The 21,343-nt window shown below is 35.0% G+C and overlaps 1 protein-coding gene across 1 annotated transcript in view; it reads left to right on the top strand.

Annotated features, from left to right (window-relative positions):
* Positions 1 to 21,343, top strand: part of EYS (eyes shut homolog) — a gene marked incomplete at its 5' end in the record, with an annotated part of 591,920 nt that overhangs the window by 111,063 nt on the left and 459,514 nt on the right. Inside the window, 4 exons of the mRNA XM_079298292.1 lie at positions 5,318 to 5,440; positions 7,131 to 7,244; positions 8,417 to 8,530; positions 8,968 to 9,081. Of these exons, the coding sequence (XP_079154418.1) occupies positions 5,318 to 5,440; positions 7,131 to 7,244; positions 8,417 to 8,530; positions 8,968 to 9,081 (465 nt within the window). The remainder of the gene's footprint in view (positions 1 to 5,317; positions 5,441 to 7,130; positions 7,245 to 8,416; positions 8,531 to 8,967; positions 9,082 to 21,343) is intronic.

Raw genomic sequence — 21,343 nt, 5'->3', positions numbered from 1 at the left:
CAAAGAGCTTGTCTCTCACCTCCCAAGAACTAAATTTAACCTGACAATTTTTAGATTTTTAAATATGTGAGATAACTCATATTTGGGTATGTAGTAACTCTGTGATGGACTGCCTTCATGCAATGGAAATAACAATGCCCTTTAACTCTCCTGTGCTGCAGCATAACTGAAGTATGTGTAGCTAAAAATTAATCTCCAGGGTTGAGAAGACTCTACAAATATATCAGTGAAGGGAAATTAATGTGCCTGTGCCAAGAATTTCTGCTTTAGCACAGAGATGGCTAGTACAAATTGGCCAGCAGTAATTAATTAGTAAAAGCCTAGAAGAGGGCCAGGAAGGGGTGTGGATTCAGGCTCACACAGGGTATGGTGCTGGTTCTGTAAGCTCTGCCTGTCACGTTTGTCCCCTGGGAACTGCCTGAATCAGAATTGATCTTGGAGTAAATCCAGTGGTAGCCTGGATGAAATCACCTTTGTTGTCTGTGTCAGGGATATTGGCTTGCCACCACTGTCATATTGGTTTTTACAGTAAATAACCTAATATGGCTGGGGCAGTACTTCTGGGATATCAAGAATACTTTAAAATATACATGCATCTGTTGATATCAAATTGAGTTAGTGCTAAGCAGGAGATGGACTGACTGATCTTTTAAGTTCCTTCCCAGACTGAATTAGGCTTAAATGATGCACAGGAGTTTTTGCTGAAAAAGTACATTTTCATCTTCCAACCAGAAAATTGTACCACAAAATTTAAGCCAATTACAATTACAAAATTGTAATGATTACTTTTCAGCTTCCAGTAGAGCTTTTTGAGGAATATCCAATTAAGCATTATTTATCAGAAAATACTAACATGATGGGATAAAAACAGAGCTTTGGCCTAGAAGCTTTATTTTTTCATTTATTACTTAGTTGAAAAAACTTTGCAAAAATCTAAAGCAATGCTTCAAAGCTTATGACAGAAAATGGAATTGCAAATCTTGAAATTCTTTTGCCTTAAGAGTATTTATTTATTTGGTTATTTAATTTTTGCAGGACTGACATATGTATGAAAAAAGCTGATGTACAAACACTCTAAGTACTCATGAAAACACAGTCTTACAACTTGTTTTCTTTCTATGTGTACATGTGTACAAAAACACAAATTATGACTTTACTGAGAAATAAAGCAGCAAATATTTTTTTCACAAGAACAGAAAAATCTGAATTTTTCAGATTCTTGCTGTTGCTGGATCAGAAAGTCTGTGAAAATGAGCAGTCTTCCGAGAACATGACTTTCTTAAAGTTGTATTGCCATGATTTTTCAGTCTCTCACCTTTTGAAACATGAAAACTTTCAGAGGGCAACTCTGTTATTCTAATCTAACTCCTGAAGTTTGAATTGTCTTTTCCGAGAATTAATGGATTTTGTTCTCTGAGTTGCAGACAGCATATATGTAAGAAGGATACAACAGAGAAAATTGCATCTTCTGCTGTGTCTCTCATAGTTGTGATTGGTTACTTCAATCTGTTTATTAGAGGAGATGGTCACAATTACACACTTTCTTCTTTTACTGTCTGAGGCAAGAGCATTATTTGTTTCCCCTGCCTTTCATGATGTGGTGGGCTGACAATGGCTGCATGCCAGGTATATATCAAAAGCACTTTATCTGTCTCTTTGGCAAATATATGGGGGATGTGAAAATACAAGGTAGGGCTCATGAGTTCAAATAAGGACAGGGAGAGATCACTTACACATTACTGTCATAGGCAACAGACCTGATGGAAAAATTAACTGAATTTGCTACTAATCCAACCCAGAGCAGGAAAATGAGAAGTAAAACAAAATCTTAAAAACACCTTCCCCCCACCCTCCCTCCTTCCCATGCCACTCCTGCTACCCCAGTGGTGCAGGAGGACAGGAAGAGTTATAGTCAGTTCACCCCCAGGCTGTGATTCCTTCCCCTGCTCCAGTGTGGTCCCTGCCATGGCACAGTCCTCTGTGACCTCCAGTGAGTCCTTTCCACAGGCTGCAGCTCTTCATGATCTGCTCAGACTCATTCCATGGGATGCAGTCCTTCAGGGACAGCCTACTCCAATGTGATTTTCCCCAAGTCCTACCAGAAAACCTGCTCCAGAGTGGGATCCTCTGTCCAAGTTGTGTAAATCCCAGGCAGCAGCCTGCTCTAGGGTGCTTTTCCCATGAGTTCACATCTTCCTCTCAGTCATCCACCTTGCCCTGGTGTGTAGGAGCTCCCTGGGCTGCAGGGGCACAGCTGCCTCTCCATGGGCTGCACCAGGGGCTGCAGGGCAATCTCAGCTCTGGCACCTGCACCATCTCCTGCCCCTCCCTCTGCAACCACCTGGTGTCTGCAGAGCTGTTCCACATGTTCTTACCTGCTTTTCCCTGGCCACAATTACATCTGTGCAATCACTTTTTCTCCTTAAATACTATCACAGAAGGATTATTGCTGTTTGCGGATGGCCTGGGCCAGCAGAGGGTCTGTCCTGGAGGCACCTGGCATTAGCCTGGTCAGACATGGGAGGAGCTTCTGGCCACTTCTCAGAGAAGCCACCCCTGTAAGCCCCACCCTCCTACCAAAACCTGGCTAAGCAAACCCAATACACATGCTAAGGTGATGATTTTTCCTTTTTATGACCCTTTCTCTATTTTGTTCAACACTGCTATTATTAGTTGTATATGTTTTACAATTTTTACACGTTGTACAATTTTTTCAATAAGTACAATTTTTATATTTTAAATTCCAGAGGACCCAAGCAAAAGCAGAATTTCATTAAGATAGGTGTTAAATGACAAGAACAATTGCAACCACATTATCCAAAAAATCAAATTAATGAAATGATTTCATATATAATTATTATCGCATTTAGTGCAAATAAGGAGAAATTGGCATCCCATTATATAAGAATACTAATTAAAATATTGTCCAAGTTTTGCATTAATTTATTAAATTCTGGAATTTCTTTCCTTCTTTCAGTCTGTTTAAGATTTTCTCAGATGTAATTTTAACAGGAACCATAAAACCTTTTCCCCAGAAGTAGTATTTGTTCAATAAGAGTGGATGAATGCACATCAAATCCTGCTGGCTCTGACAATAACCCTTAATGTGAGGTTTCAGTTAATAGTTTCAGATGTACCTGCCATCCAGAATATAAGGAGCCATGTAGTGAAATTGCCATAAATCACTGTGTGGCTGGACTATGTCAGAATTGATCACAATTCAGTGATCTCCCTGGAGAGTTTAAGTGTCACAGTCTGACTAGTAAAAATCACTTTTGTCATGAGGCATTTGGGTTTGTCAAAATGAAATGTCTCAAGAATGTAAATGTGGCATTTTAAAAAAAGTTAAATATTCTGTTGCTAAATTTTCCTTATCTAAGCTTATGAAGTACCTTTTGGATATCTGCAACAGAAAAATAAATCAAAATATGCTCATTTATTTTTGTAGGAAATAGTAGATTCTTAAGTACTGCAACTGAATCCATTTTGATGAGAAAACTTATACATAACCAGATGTTTAATATTAAAATTGAGCCCTGAAACCGCTACCTTTTGTTCTTCTTAGTTCTTAGTATCTTTAAGTAGATCAGATTGCTCAAAGCCCTATAATCCATGCTGTAATACTTCAAGAATTAAGTCAAAACACAGAAATAAAATGATACATAAGTTAAGACATTTATGTCAAATCTATAAAGTTATTATTAATAATAATTTTTATTTCATTAAGGAAAAAGAACTGTTGGCTTTTCTATATTCATTATCTCAGATGAAAATCTCACATGAAACAACTATGCATATATGTGTGCATAGTTGTTATCTTCACTGATCAACGTTTCCATTTTATTTCTTTATCATAATTTTTTATATTTGGTTTATGTAGTACTTCATTATGCAGATGTTTAAAGATATTTACAAAGGCAAAATGAGAGACTTAAATTTTTAATGGCAATCAACAAAGAGGAAAACTTCAGCTGTGCAAGAATGTTGCACAGCTGGTGTTTAGGATGGAATTGAAACATAGCTTAAAGTCACTTTTCTGCATCTACTGATTTAGAAATGAAAATGACTGCATGTGTAGGGAAGTTTTAATATTCATTGCCTTGTATTTGTGCCTCAAAGGGTTGTTCAACAAGCCAGAATTTGTAAAGTGCAGCATGTTCCAGCAATCTACCCTGATGGTCAGAAGCTGCTGTCTTCCCTCATGTAACAAGATGTTCAAAAGTTAAAAAATCTTCCAGATCAGGAGATCTTCAGTCATGCCTTAAGAACACGGTTTACATTTTCTTTAGTTTAAAGATTATGTCCAAGCAGTACTGAACTTTTGAAATTTTGTAATCATTATATTCAATTGCACTTGATACACACTATTAAAACAAGATTATGCTTACTTTTTAAACCTATTGTGTATAGTGTAGGAATACAGATTTATTTTAATATTTCACCTAAGAGTTCCTTTCTGTCTTAAAATTTGACTAATACAATGCCAGATGTGGGACAACTCAATGTCACACTGGAATCTGTCATAAAATACTTATGCTACTGAAGCATGGCATTACTTTACATATATATATTTTTTTTTTTTAATTAAATGTGAAACTCAGATCTTCAGCCAGATTTGGTATCCAAGTTTGTAAGACACTGGAATTCATTAGATTTAACTCACTGAACCAAATCTCTGGTTTAAGTATTTAGTAGATTTTCATGCTGCACTTGTTAAATTATAATAAATTGGTCCAGTTTATTTTGATCTTTGATGCACTAAAAATATTTAGAAAAATTTTAAGTGCTCAGCTAATAGGAGACCAGAAAATTGTATTTCTTATGCTTTAGCTCACTCAGTTTTTATGGCCAAACCAAAATGTCTAAAATTTGAAACTTTGCATTCATATTCAGCATTTGGATAATAGCTCCACACACATGGATTGATTTTTCAACTGCTTTATATCACTTAGTTACATCTATTTATTTGGTTTGAAAAAAAAAAAAGCCAGTCAAACAAAGAATATTTACTTGTAATTATTTACTGTGTATGTTCAAAAGTGCCATAATCAATGAAAATTATTTCCTTAATACCCACTGTGTTTTGAATGGTTTTTATTATATTTCAAAGTACAGCTTTATCATTGACTTTATCACTATGACTTTGCTCCATTTAGAGTTATTTGCTATATGAAACTGAAACTTTCAAGGAAACTGCAATATTTTACCCTACCCTAAATAAGATTTTAAAACATAATAAAGCTACATATTTAATTGGTCTATCACTTGTTTTCTCAGACTAAATGTAATAAGTATTCTGTTAATCTACTTTTGACAGGTTTTACTGGAGAGTTATGTGAAGCAGATGTTTCTGCCTGCCTGTCACAACCATGTGGAGCCTCCAGCATCTGTAAAGACATTGTGGGTGGCTATCTTTGTTTCTGTGCACCTGGCTTTATAGGTGAGTTCACAGGAGTGGTTTTAACATGTTTCAGTCAGTCAGAGAAAATAAGTTTGTTGAAAAACAGCAGTAGATATTTTAGTTTGTGCCTCTGATTCAGGCAGAAACAACTTTTGTTTCCTGGCACACAAAAGTACTTGGCTGAGTAAGAGTATTCAGCTGTAAAAAATACTGACTACAAGGGACTATTTCCACTCCAATTACTCTTTATACTATTTTATACATGGTGTTTGTCTTACACTGATGTGATTTGAACTCCCAGCCATATGCAAGTTGGCCTTAGTTTATCTCCTTTGTGCTCTCTGTAATAGTAAGGCTGCAGTAACAAGGGTCTCAATTGCCAAACATACATCCAAGATACTGGGCAGGTTCAACTACTCATGTTTGCATCTACCCTGCAGGCCACTGTCATTAGACTGACAAGATTAAAATTAGTTTGGCTATGTCAGCATACTGACATGGTATCAGACAACAGTGTAAAAACAATAAATTCTTTCTAGATACATATACAGGTATTTTTCATCAATGATATGGTGAAATAATCAAGGGCAATAGGAATTCCCTGAATGGCAGATCAGCTGTGCTACCCAGATTCATCCTGTCTAACTCCAGGGACTTTGACAGGGTGCCAAAAGCAGGAATAAGACAACAAAAAGTCTCCCTCAGTAGTCAAGGAGGACACAGACAACTAGAAGAATTGAGGTCTTGAGAAGACTGCATACCTCTATAACTTGCTCTTCTGCATCCTTACATAGGCACTGATTTAAATGGAATAATCTGTAATTTAAAAGCTATAATATTTGTTTCTTTAATGCAATAAAATGCTTCTCCTGTCTCTATTGCTGGTTTTTATTATTATTATTATTATTATTATTATTATTATTATTATTATTATTATTATTATTATTATTATAGTTGTTATTATATTTTATTATTAATAATAAAAAAAGCAAATTTGTATGATGTTACTTGTGATAATCCTTGGTGAGATCATTTTTTATTTAAAATTTTGTTTAAATTCTTATACTCATATCTACATAACAGTGGATCAGTATTTTTATATTTTTTCTGTGGTCAATTAAAACCCTCAAAATTCCTCAGAAGCAATCAGGAGCTTTGTCAGTCTTGAAGCATTAATAGCAATGAATTTAATGCCAGAAAAAATATTAGATGCATCATTCACAACTAGAAATCAGCATCTTTTTTTTTTTACTCTGCATATTTATAAATACATGCCAATATGTTTCTGACTTTTAGTTTCTACAAGATATGAAAATATTTGTCCATAAGTAAAGCATTTCCCAATATTTCCCATAGAGATCTTTAAAATAAATTCATAAATTAATAAATAATGAAAAAATAATATATAAATATTGTGGGTTTTTTTTCTTGGAAACCATATTTACACTTCTGTTGTTTCAGGAAAACTCAAGGCTTTCTTGTCCTTAAAATATGAAAAATGCAAGTTGTTGAGTATATCTGTAAGGGACTCTTATAAAATCTTTGTTGTACCTTTTAATCTGCTTTTTCCTTAAATCAACAAGAAATTAACTCTCTAAAGACAATTTATGTGTCATTGGTAAGAGCTCCCTGTACCTCATCTCAGTTATTTCATTTTGTTGTTGCTGACTGCAGTGATGATTCAGCAGTGGTGTGTTCCAAATGAAATGAATCCTTCCCTTGTTTCCAGGTCATAACTGTGAGATTGAAGTGGATGAGTGTCTCAGTGACCCTTGTCACAATGGAGCTACTTGTGTTGATCACCTGAATGCCTTCAGTTGCATCTGTCAGGATGGGTTTGAAGGTATAAAAAAATCCACAGAATGATAACTTTGTAAACCTCCTAGGAGTTTTACACCATTTTTTTTTTTAACATATCAGATGAGATGCATTTATTCATATATGGGTGTCATCTGAAGTCATAAACATGAAGTTAGAAAGAAGTGTATCTTGACTAAATTACCTTATTTGTTTTCATTATAGCATGGAACTAGGTGTTTTCTGCCAATTGATGTCTTGGCAGTTTGAAATGGATCTGTGAGGTTCAGTGAAATTCTGCAAATAGGAGATACTGCTTTCTGCAAGCTTTTTAAATGTTTTGAATTGAGAAAGCATCCTAAAATTGAGAGAAAAAAAAAATCCAACTCTGTGGTAAAGGTTTTGGTTTTGGCATATTTGTATAATTTATATGAAAAAATTAATTGCTTTGATAAGTAGATGCATTAATAGCTTCAGCTTTGCTTTGAGCTTAGATAAGGAATTTAAAGTTTATCAATTTTCTTTTTAAAGCACCAATTTTTAAACATCATGGATTTTTAATCATTAAAGTGCAAATCAATCCATAATTCAAATTTTCCAGTGCAAAATAGTACATTTCTACCACTCATATATTCAGAAAAATTATCGTTTGTATTTTTATTTCTTTGAATGCTTTTAACTTCCCAAATCATGCAATTGATGCAATTTTTCATTTATTCTTCAAATGGTAAAGAATTTGGTTCACTGAAAAATATTAGCAGTAAAGTATTTTTTATACGTTGAGTAGTTATATGGGTTTTTTACACTTTAGATTAGAATTTTCTTCTTGTCTGTAACAGAATTTTTTTACCAGTTTTCTGGGAGTACATCTTTTGCCTTATCATGAGCATAAGAAATATTTCCTCTCACACCACTGCAGTGCAATCTATTATATATAATGTAATTTGGCTTCTGCTCTTCTATATTTATATAGTAAGAAAACTGTCTGCTTTAAGCCTTAGTAAACTATTTGATGACTGTACTTTTAATACCTTTGAAAAATTAGTAAACAAACATTCAGAAGATGAACATCTGTCATGAACATCCAGATCTGAGTATAAAAAGTGTGTCAAATACATTCTGGTATATGAGTCATATGTAGTTAAAAGAAATGTTGGTCTTCATCTAAAGGTGCCATGGAACAACTTTTTTCCCCTTTCCTTGATTCTGTATTCATAGGTACAACTTGTGAAGCAAATATCAATGAATGTCAGTCTTCTCCATGTCTTCATAATGCATCATGTGCAGACCTTATTGGTGGCTATAAATGTGTCTGTCTGCCTGGTTTTACTGGTGAGTTGCTTTCGTAGTTAACCTTATTTTCCACAGCCTGGTAGTCCACAAAGCATCCATTAAGACATTATTGACTAATTTGCTTGTGTTTTATTGTAATTTCTCTTTACCTTCCCTGGTCTAATGTTTAATTTGCATTACAACAAAATGAACTGCCGACTGCATCTGTAAACTACATAGCACAAGATACATTAAAAAGGCCTTCAAAGTTTGCATACATAAGGAAGATTAGTTACCATTTAGCAACTCAGAAATAAGTTGGGATGTATTTGCAATTTTAAGAACAAAATGGATGCTGATATGAGTAGTGTGGCTGTTTATTTGGCTGATGCATGTTAGCTTATCTTCACAAGTTGCTTGATATTTTTGTGGTAGAAATGAATTAGAAATTGACAGCTGATTTTTGGTAAGTGTTCAAAACTTTAATCTTTTCAAAGGTGCAAGATGTGAAACAGATATAAATGAGTGTGCTTCATTTCCCTGCAAGAATGGAGCCACCTGCATTGACCAACCTGGTAATTATTTCTGCCAATGTGTGGCTCCGTTTAAAGGTAATGAACACCAAGGGAGAGGGGAAAGTAAACATAATTAACTTTAGAAGGTATTTCTGTCACTTGTCTAAATGCATTTCAGTCTTCCTACGGCATTAGTAGTCCTTCACTTTCCCAAACAAAACTTTCAGTGTGACCAGCCACATATATGCATTCAGCTGCAAGTAAGGTGAAGGGAACATTGTTTATACATCTGCTAGGTGTATTTCTTTATTAAACAAAATTGGTACTTTAAAATTTGTCTGTTAACAGAATAAAATTGCTTACATAGATAATAGGAGGTATATAGCCATTAAGCTGCCATCACAAAGATTGGTTGATTTGCTGACAGTTTTCTCTCCAATTCTCCAATTTCATTGGTATTCTCTACATTATTTAATAATTAAAAAAAAACAAACAAAACAATTTATAGCTATCTTGGAATCCAGATACTGTGTGATTATTTCTCTTTGATGGTTTTAAAAGAAATAAGCTTAAATTGCAAAGGTTATTGTGACCTTTTTCATAGAAATTTTGAGTTTAAATTTTAAACACTTACTGCTAAAATAATTTAAAGTAACAAATTGTGTGGGGTTCATGAGAAAACCTAGTTCAAGTGATAGTCTCAATTGAAAGCATCTATTGATTTATAAATTAAATATAAACACATTTTTCCTCCAGCAGTTCAATATAATGATACTTACTTAGGATTCCAGAACAATCATTAAAAGGCAATTTTCCTGGTATGTTGAGACAGCAGGACTTTTCCCCTTTAGGGAAGATAGTTGAATAAAATTCATTATTCATGAGCTCATGAACAAACACTCATGTTTGTTCTTATTTTTTTTAATTAATGGTCAAAATTTAGTTTGTCATTTTTGTTAATTTTAATTTATGGTCTACTGAATAAAATCCAGTACCATAACAAGTAAAAGACTACTGCAGTATCAGAATTACCTATGTGCAGGAAGATGTAAAATAATTTTAAGTACATGGTCAGAAATACTAGTCTCTTGTGTATGTCTTAGGAAAGGAACCAGATTTCCAGTGGACTTTGATATTTAAGATATTTAAGTAAGTAATTAAAAATTCAGCAAGTCAACCTTTCTGTAATCATCCTTCAAGAGACTAGCAATGTCTCATATGCTCAATAGAAAGGGTAAGCCCTGCTGGCAAGGCTCATAAAATGTAACTGAGATGCTCTGAGACCATTATAGGAGCAAGTATTTAATGGTCTGCTGTGCCACTGAGACACTCACAAGTCTATGAGGCCAGATGGGATCCACCTGAGGGTAGTAAGGAGCTGCCAGAAGAGCTCACCATGACACTCTCCATAATTTGCCATCAGTTCTGGCCAGCTGGGAAGTGGCAGATGACTGGAGGTTGACCAGTGTGATTTGTCAGCCTGGTCTCGACACCTGGTTATGGAAATGGCACAAGGTTATGGAAAAGATTGAGTGTGATCACAAGGCACACAGGACAACCAGGGCATCAGGACCAGACATGTGGGTTTAGGATAGACAGGTCCTGCTTGACCAATCTGATCTCCTTTTATGACCAGGTGACCCACCTGATGGGTGACAGGAAGGCTATGGCTGTTGTCTACCTGCACTTCATAAAAGCCTCTGAGACTGTCTCCAACACCATACTCCTGGAGAAGCTGGCTAAGACAGGAGCACTCTTCACTGGTTTAAGAACTGGCTGGATGGCCAGGCTCAGGGAGTGGTGGTGAATGGAGTCACATCTATGTGATGGCTGATCACCAGTGGGGTTCCCCAGGAACTCAATATTGGCTCCAGTCCTGTTTAACATCTCTGTCAATGATCTATGTGAAGGGCCAAAGGGCACCCTCAACCACTTTACAGATGACACCAAATTGGATGGGATTGCTGATCTGTTGGAAGTTAGGATGGCTCTGCAGAGGGATCAGGACAGGCTGGCTCAGTGAGTCAAGGTCAGTGGTATGAGTTATGAGGTTCAATGAGAGGTTCAATAAGACAGAGTGAAGGGTCCTACACTTTGTTCACAGCAACCCTATTCATCCCCATAGACTATGGGCAGGATGGCTGGAAAGCTGTCCAGCAGAAAATAACCTTGGGGTTGACAGAGTTTGAGCATGAGCCAGGGTGTGCCCAGGTGGCCAAGAAGGCCAATGGCATCCTGACCTGGAGCAGCAATAGTGTGGCCAGCAGGAGCAGGCAGGGACTGTCCCTCTCTTTGGCACTGGTGAGGCCGCAGCTCAAGTGCTGTGTCCAGGTCTGGGCCCCTCACTACGAGAAGGACATTGATGGGCTGGAGCATGTGCAGATGAGGACAAAAGAGCCTGTGAGAATTTTGGAGTGTAAGTCGTACCAGGGGTGTCTGAGGGAGCTGGGGTTTCTTAGCTTGTAGAGGAGAAGGCTCAGGGGTGACCTTACCACTCTCTAGAACTTCCTGTAAAGAGATTGTGCCAAGGTGTGAATTGCCCTCTTCTCCCAAGTAGGGCAACAGAACAAGTGAGCATGGCCCAAAACTGAACCAGGGAAGGTTCAGGTTTAATTTCTTCACTGAAAGATTGATTAAGCGTTGGAATGGGCACTCCAGGGAGGTACCAGCATTGCCATCACAGGTGGTGTTCAAGAAAAGACTGGACATGGCACTTGGTGCTGTGGTTTTGATTGACAAGGTGATGATTGGTCAGATTGGACTTGATGAGCTTAAAAGTCATTTAGGTCCAACCTAAATGATTCTATGAGTCCATTATATGATAATATTTTTGGTAGAGGATATTTGGGCTGATTACTTCTTTATAGCTTTATTCAACACCTTCCAAGATCAAATTCTTACACTGATTTTGCCTAGATTTATATGAGTATAAATAAAAGGAGATTTAGTTTAATATGGAAACACTACCTCTGTCTCAGACCATCTGTTTATTTAGTGTTGAACTGCTGTAAATGTAGCCTTTAACAGATTCACAGTAAGCCAACATAATGGTTAGTTAAACTGTGTTTTCTAATTTTGTGGATATATTGAGGGTATTTTAATGAACAGCTTTGTGTGCTCTAATTACAGATTACAGAATTAGTTTAAAAAGTACATACATGATGTGAATGGCAAAAATTATGTAGGAGCACCTGTTTTGTTTTGAGTTTTTTCACAGATTTTCTTACTTCTGATATTCCTAGTGGAATTCAATAAATGCTGTATAATGAATACTGTAATTTATCTGGAAAGCAATCTGAAGATATATTTCCACAGTACATTGCAATGATTTGGTTGTTCCATCACAAAATCTGACTTGAAGGGCATGCACTATTACTAGGAACATGTATCAGTAACATGTTGATCAGGAGATGTACAGCAGACCTTTACTGTATAGAATGTGAAAATAAAGAGTTCAGAGCATGACTTGGACATTCAGGTGCATTCATACAAAAGACAGCCTGTCAGGTTAAGCTAGAAATTGATTCTATGTACAGAAACTGGCTTACATACATATATCTTGCTTTTGTTTTCATTTCCTTCAATATTTTTACTTGTTTATTTTGACAAGGAGACTAAGGAAGATTATGATCCGAAAGTTCTGATTGTATCTTTTTTCTTCCCCTTCATTTCCTCACATTTTTAAAAAAGGAATAGTAAATTTTTGCTTTCTTCACTTTTCAAGTTTTCTGACAACAGGATAGATGCTATTCATTTTTGTGTGTGGCAAATTTTATAATATCCTGAATGGGTACTTTCATATTTTAAAAGCTTTTATACTAGTTGTATACAAATATGAAAAGTCATCAGAAATTTAATTAAAGAATTACTATGTAATAATATTTTCTTATATTTTTCTTGAGACAAGCAGTGTGTTTCTTTGTTTGGGTTCTTTAAAGCCCAGATTTGTCTATTTAGAAAAAAATGTATTATCTCATTCCATTGTCTTGCACAGAATAATGAAAGACATCAAAGGCTGAAAAAAAAATATATATACTTGAGCTGTGATATATATCTAGATTTTTCTTCAAATTTCTCTAGTCCAAATTGTGAAAATTAACTCTCTAAGTCTGATATGTGAATGAAGTTTTACTTCTATGAACACCAACTCTTCTTTAGAAAATTGAATTTTCATAAAGCAGATAGAGAGCACTGGAGAATTATATCTTCTGATGGTACTGGTAACAAAACTAATGCATTCCTCTCTGTCACTGTTGCCCTGAGACTAGATTTCCTCCCATGTATATCATGGTCTTATTACAAATTCTAGTATTTCATTGGAATTTTTGCCACTGAAATTACTACTTTTGACTTCCTAACGTTCAGACTAACAGCTTGAGGGTACTAGCTGTCCACCTATGTCCACCTATAAATCAAGAGAAAACTGAACAAACCTATAAAACTTGCAGATATGAAATAATATCCTTGTCAACATCTAATAATGTTTGAATCACTAAATATGATAGCTGAAATATTTTCATCCTATTTCCTTGTCCTTGTGGAGTTGAAAATTGATTTTCTGTTTTCCAAAATCATTGAGTTTTACCTGGTCACAATATGGTACAATATAATGAACTTCAAAATTCCTGTACTTTTATATCATAATTCTTTTGACCTTGATTTGGTGAAGCTCAAGATTTGATTAAGAGAATAAAATCTATGCCATATTATGTTAGTAATCTGGTTAGAGAAAGAGATTCCTGTGTAAACCCACAGAAATCCTGGAAGTTACTGAACCCCACTGAGCCTGTGCTGTGACAAAGGGGGTGGGGGAAGGAAAGGAAGGAAAGGAAGGAAAGGAAGGAAAGGAAGGAAAGGAAGGAAAGGAAGGAAAGGAAGGAAAGGAAGGAAAGGAAGGAAAGGAAGGAAAGGAAGGAAAGGAAGGAAAGGAAGGAAAGGAAGGAAAGGAAGGAAAGGAAGGAAAGGAAGGAAAGGAAGGAAAGGAAGGAAAGGAAGGAAAGGAAGGAAAGGAAGGAAAGGAAGGAAAGGAAGGAAAGGAAGGAAAGGAAGGAAAGGAAGGAAAGGAAGGAAAGGAAGGAAAGGAAGGAAAGGAAGGAAAGGAAGGAAAGGAAGGAAAGGAAGGAAAGGAAGGAAAGGAAGGAAAGGAAGGAAAGGAAGGAAAGGAAGGAAAGGAAGGAAAGGAGGAAGGAAAGGAAGGAAAGAGAAGGAAAGGAAGGAAGAAGGAAGGAAAGGAAGGAAAGGAAGGAAAGGAAGGAAAGGAAGGAAAGGAAGGAAAGGAAGGAAAGGAAGGAAAGGAAGGAAAGGAAGGAAAGGAAGGAAAGGAAGGAAAGGAAGGAAAGGAAGGAAAAGGAAGGAAGGAAGGAAGGAAGGAAAGGAAGGAAGGAAGGAAGGAAGGAGGAAGGAAGGAAGGAAGGAAGGAAGGAAGGAAGGAAGGAAGGAAGGAAGGAAGGAAGGAAGGAAGGAAGGAAGGAAGGAAGGAAGGAAGGAAGGAAGGAAGGAAGGAAAGAAAAATTTATTTGAGTGCAAGACAAATTGCATATTTTGATATTCTTAACATTATTAAGAGTTTGATTCCATTAGAGTGCCCTAGCTAGGAAGTTATTATAATAACGTTTCCATTATGATATTGATTCTAAAATCGAAGCCTATAACAGAATGACAGTTATTGCAGAATTGATGTTAAGTCCTTGGGCAGAGAGCAGAAGGAGTGAGAAATAAATGGTGAGGCTGTATCTCATTTAGGGGTCCTAACAACTTCATGGAAGGTAGAAGGAAAGCTCTCATGGCTCTATCATAAAATACTGTGTTGTCCCATTAAAAATTCAAACATATGCAAAAGCACTCCAAATAGTAAAGGCTATATAGCTTTATCTATATTTATATCCATGCTGGTTTTATAGGTGGAAATTTATGGAACCTTACCATCCAGAGCTTTGCAAAGCCAACATATTTTAAGCTGCAACAATGAAGTTACTCACAATTATTAGACGGCAGTCCTTGCTGAGAATGTAGCAGAGCAAGTTTGTCCCTGTGTCAGGCAAGCTGCTTTTCAGCATTCCTAGCATGCAAAAGGTGAATGATCTCACTGCAGTTTCTAGACCTGCTCATTTTTACAGAAGATAAAGTAAGACTTAAAAGGCTGCTTTTTCCTTCTTAGGTGTTATTGATAACTAAGATCTTGCAGTGCCATACCACAACTTCAATTTTTTCCCATTTTCTACACTTGTATTTAAGGCAAAGGTGAAACTAACTAACAACATTTCTGTGACACATGGACTGAGCCAGTAATCTTGTTCCTAAAGAAAGTTCAGGAAGGAAGAAAGCATTAAAATTCTAGTTTCAATTAGAGACTGTATATTGGATATGTGATAGTCCTATGACAGTTGGCATGTTTTTTTTCCCTTAGAAAAAAAAAGAAAAGAAGAGAAAAAACACCAGTTGTTTAATAACTTGTTTTAATAAATGGAACAAAAACTTTTATCATTTGATCTAAATTATTTACATGACTCATTTAAAAAAATGCAGTGTATGTATTTTGTGTAGATGTTGCTAATAGGTATGACCTTTTAAATCAAACATATGCAATGGTAGAGGAAAATTGAAATTCAGTTCTGAGGAAATGTCTACTTTTTTCTTGCAGCCTTAATGACATATGTCTCCAAATGTGTTCCAATTAACATCAAAGCAAAAATGGTAATTGACCATCAAACATGCTGCAAAAGAAAGGAAACTAGTAAGGAAATGCAACTCAGCAGGAAAAAAAATGCTTAAGTCTATTGAGAAACAAGAGTAATAATGGAGATTTCATCACAGGACACTCTATTATGGGAACAGCTAATTACAGAACAAATAATAAGTTAGAAATGTAAGTGCTCATGAAGGCAAAAAGCTAGAGGAGAGATAATGGAGCAATTACTTTTCCAGTGCTCATAGGCCAAACCTCAGTCTTTACTGAGCCAAGCCCCATGCAGACAGGAAGGTTTGCAAGACCTCTGGCTCTTTCTAGCATAACTCTGTGTTAGACCATAAACCATTACATTTTGTTCAACATCAGATTTTATCTTGTTTTGCCACTCTCTTGACACTGAAAAATCAAATAAAATTTTATTTAGGGGAAAAAATAAACTGCTGCATGGATATGTGAAGGGCAATCTGCATCATATAGGAGCTTTTTGAAGGAAGAGAAGCAGAGGGGATGTATTTGGATTATATTATCTAGAAAACATGCATTGCCTTTGAACCATGAGGGATATGTAATGCCTAAATGGAAATCAGTATGAGCTGGGACTTGCTGTTGGCTCGTATATGAAGTCACTGCAGGACTTTGGAACTTTTTTCTGGTATTTCTATTGGGTTGTGTATTTCTCCTAAAAGCTGTCATCTAGATGAATACTGTCAGCTGCTTCTGTCTCCAAAATGAAACAATTCAGAGAGAAATGCTTTTTCCTAGCCATTTCTAGTGTCTGTTTGGGTACTTTGGGGTATGTTAGATATCCACGAGGGTCTGGCAGATATGCCAAGGTCTGTAGGGGAGCTGTGGCCATTCAAAACAGCACTGAGAGCATAAAGGCATCACTAAAAAACGTGTTTGCTTAACTCTGTCCATACAGATTCAGTGAGGTAAGTGCTGCAGTTTCAACTCTGTTTTTAGTTTGCACCTTGGGACACATCTTGATCCACAAGAAAAATTCTCTAGGCCTTTACAGCCATGAGTGATCTGGGAATACTTCATGTGTAAATCCAGTCACCTACAGCTGATAAGGGGTTTGAATTTCATCAGTCATTTTGTGAGAATGGTGTGCAAGGGCCTCTATTCAGGAAGCAGATTTAAGTTATGGAGATGATACACGTTCTATTCATTGCAAATGGAAATCTGGCCCTAGTTATCCAGAAAGTGTCTGCAAACCAACATTTTTTAAGACTTGAAACATGCCCTGCAAACTATGCTGGTCAAAAAAAGTTTACCAAATTTCAGAGGGGTTTTTTTGCCTACTGATGCAATAGTTTTTAGCTTCATTTTTCTACATTGTGAGCCTATTTATGGCATTAGGTCATCTGCCAATGCAAAAAAAAAAAAAAAAAAAAAAAAAGTAATAACATTATAATCTTGGTATCAAATGCTATAACTAATACCTATCCAATCACTCAAATTTTAAGAAAAGAAAGTGTGATCTTGCAACAAAGAAGACTTTGACCACCAGAACTAAAGGCAGCTATTATTGCAACTCATTATTGGCACCTACAAGTCCTAAGACATAAGGAAAACCTAAGTTTGATATAAGTTTTCTGGAAGTTTACCACATATAATATTAATTTGAGTTGAATGCTGTTGCAGATAAAATAAAGAATGAAAAAAATTCCTATATATTTCAGTCAGAAATAATTTTTGTTAATTGTTTTCCATAGTAGAATTCTTCTTCAGGTTTCTGAGAAAGAATGAAGCATATTTCTATGTGAAATGTGAAATTCACAGATGTGGATACAGATTTATTTTCATTGTTTGTTCATTATAAACTTGTATATTTTGAAGACAAAAAAATGCACCTAAATAATATATTCAACCTATGCTTTCTTCTATTTTTACAGAAATTTATACAGGTATGGAACAATAATATATACATCTCTGTGTGTTCTTCATTTTAAAATTTGTGATGTGGGTCTTTCTCATACTTTATTTTTGCACTGTTGCATACTCTGCATTATCAAATATAATTGCAAAACTATATTTTTACTTGAAAAGTGCTAAGTATTTTTTTTTTCAAACAACTTTCCTTTAAAAAAAACCAAACAAGTATATGATTTTCAATTATTATGGATTTCAGAGAAAATGTCTTTCCATTGTTTATGCACATAATCTCAAAGCAATTAATTTAATGGAAAGTAGAATTTTTATTCCAAAGAAAATAATGGATTAGCTATAAACTTGAATTGTAAGAAAACACTTGTTATGTTTTTAAAATAGTATAATACTCAGCTTATTTTCAAGTAATATAAAAATATGCATGCTTCAATTATTTTTCTATTTCCTACCCACTTCCAGGGTACTTCTGGTTTTCTATTGACTTTTACTAGTCTTTAATCTGAGTTGTGGAGATGTTTTCTTTCCTTATATCCCATAGCAGATAAAGATAAGCAGGCACTTTTTAAAATAATGGCAAGCATAGAGGTACATTTTAGCTCAAAGTTTTGAACTTTTAATAGGGACAATTTTATCTTTAAGACATTTAATATTTACAGTTGCAAGTAACTCAAATTTTTGGTATCTAACTTCCTGGAATTTTATGGCAAGTCTCTGAAAGTCTTTAGGAGTAAGTGCTACTGAGCTGGGTAAAGGTGATGGGAACAAAACCACATATTGCTCTGAAGTGATGAAATAACTTTTGAAATAAAATTGTCACATCCACTCATTTCAAAATGATCATCTTTGGAAAATCAGTAAGTTGTATATAGATTGAGGGGGTGGGCAGGCATGTCTTTATATAACTTTGTTGTGCCTTTGTACACTGGGTTATTTCCCATAATTAAATATATTTTTTATTATAAAGAATTCAGTTTACCTAATTTATCTTGGAAAAGAATAGTGATTTATTTCAATGTTAGAAGGGTCTTTCAGCTCTGTTGTTAAAAGGTAAGTTAAAAAAGAGTGAAACAAAGCTGTTGCAGTGATATGATCACAAAATCAAGTGTTGGTGCTGCTACCTGCTTGCAAGTTCTTGAAAGTTTCTTGTTGTCATGAATGCATATTTAACACCATTACCAGAATACTTGTTATAATTTAGGAAATTGCTGTCTAAATGACAGTAGTTATTTTATTTTCACTATATTGTCATAATTGTACCATCAGTCTGAAATGAGATGCATTTTGCAGGCAATACTTTTGCAGCAAAATGCTGAATTCGAAAACTGTTGTCAGATTTAATTCCTTGAAATGTTAGTAGCAAATGTTTTATTTATTAGATTCTTTTCCTAAAGAATAGCAAAGTTGAAGAGATGTCACTTCTGATTATAGGAGACTTCAGTACTACACATCTAAACATTTCATGTACACATTTATGTTGAACAAATAAATATCAACAGTTTCATATAAAGAAATAGAAATTTATATCAGGCAGTTTATTTTCTATGTCATTTTTATAAATTAGGCTTTTGACTTTCAGTAATAGCCTTAAAAGGACAGTCTTTTTCAGCAAAATAAAATCTATTTTCAGTGTTCATTTATGGTACTTAGAAATTCCACCCTGGAAGTAAATACAGTAGAAAAGGAAACTCGTGAACATCAGCAGAATTAAATTTCCAAATATGCAATAGGCTTCTCACTCCTAAACTACAACTACAAAAAAGAGTTTTTTCCAAATAAATTATTCATTCGTTGATATATAGTATGCTAATACAGAAGCATACTATATGCTATTAGTATATGGTTATATTTAGATAAAGTAATATAATACTTAATGCAAGATATTGTGCAACTGTAAATTAAATTTTCCTTCAGTTGACTGTTTAATATAATCATTTGTGCATATACTTTTGAGGTTTGTTCAGGCTTATTCTAATAGAGAGGCCTTTAGTTGCCCATTAAAGTCAATCTATTAATGCAATTAATAAAATGTAGCCAAGAATTGAACATGAAAAAAGGTTAAATTTGTCTAAAGGAAATAAGCACAGTTGTAAAGATGAGCTGAACTTATTAAATAATTTATAAATTTCGACTAATAATGATTGACTGTTTTACATTCCATCTGTTGGGCATTCTCTTTTTTGTCATTTAACTGTTTAGTGAACGTTAACTTTCAACTCTGAATTTAAAAATTCTGACATGTCAGTGAGAGAAGACAGTTTATGAACTGATTTCCTGGTACAGCATTCCTTTCTGTCAACAATCACAGACCTGTTGTTTCAAAAACTTTTCAGATCAAATGAGAAGTTTCATGTTTAGCACAAAACAGATGTATTGAAATCAATCAGCTACAGTAAAACATTTGTACAAAGATATTTGCATAGAAATTCTTAAATAAATATTTAAAAGAGAGAGAAAATGCTTAAAACATAAAAACTGACTAAGCTATTTTTATTTTTAAAAATCAACCTATAACCTGTTTGCTGTTTGATTTATCCTTAACCATACATCTTTTTTACAGCTTACTTTAAAAAATACTGATGTAAGAGCAACAGTTTTGGAAGTGTGCAACTACTATTCAACTTACTCCTACCCAACCATAATCTTTGTGTGAATATGCATTTAAAAAAAAAAAAATCTACATGACCTCATCCAATTTTATTTTCTTGTTTCTTGTATTGATTAGCATTAATAATTAATTACTTAGCAGAAATGTATTAGGATAATATCAACAGTTGTGACTGAGGGAATAGCCTTTTTACTTATTGATTCTCAACACTGATAGTTAAAAATTAATTGATTCAGGGAAAAGGACTGAGTGGGATGAACAGAGTCTTACTCTTCAATATCTTTTTGTTTTACAATCTTCCAGTTAGAATAAGGATGAAGCCTTTGCCATTTCTGACAGCAGCAGAAGAAAAGATTTTCATGCAATGATATGCATGAAAAATGGTGGGAGGAAAAAGATATTGACTATCTAATTAAAGAGTGTTGAATATTGTTTGAAATAAGGCACTAAAAAAATATTATAATATTAATAGCAACTAACATAATTCCATGTGCTTTAGCCTCATTTGGTAAACTACTGTATGACCATATTTTAATTTACCATTCATTATAAATTTCAGGGTAATTTGTTTTTTGGTTTTTTTTCTTTGTGCTATTTCACTTTACTATAGTTAGAATGAAAGAAGCGATTTGTTTTCCCTAATTCCTTAAAAAGGGGAAAAATCTATTTTTTGTCAGGAAATAGCTTTGGTGTATGTTCACATCTGGGGAGCTACTTTGAGCAAGATTCATACTCCTGTTTGCAGAACACCATGGTAGGAAGGTGCATGATTTCCTTGCCACGCATCCTGGTTTAGTTTCCATGCTACCAGGGGAAGGACCTGGTGAATAAGAATAGGCTAAACAGGATCAGTGATAACAAAATTAAAGATAAAGAAGCTTTTCTTAGGCTCCCTGAAGAGAGAAAGCCTGATATCCGCAGCAGCAGGATGGGAAGAGATCAGGGTAGGTGGAGGCATGGGAAGAAAGAGACTCCACAACTGTGAAGGCTGGAAGAGGATTCCACCTGATTACTTGGATCAGAGGTTGGTTTTATCTGAAGGGCAGGTGTCTGAGCCTGACTCATACACCCTCATATCTGCCACTAAAATAAAGCAATGGTTGACAACAGATAAGACACTTCTCTGAGGCAGAGTAGTACCAGGTGACCAGACCTGATCTCTGAGGAGGTTT

The sequence above is a fragment of the Erithacus rubecula genome (assembly GCF_903797595.1).
Source record: "Erithacus rubecula genome assembly, chromosome: 2".
NCBI lineage: Eukaryota > Metazoa > Chordata > Aves > Passeriformes > Muscicapidae > Erithacus > Erithacus rubecula.
Note: the sequence above shows the minus strand (reverse complement) of the source record. Positions and strands in the feature narration are given on the sequence as shown.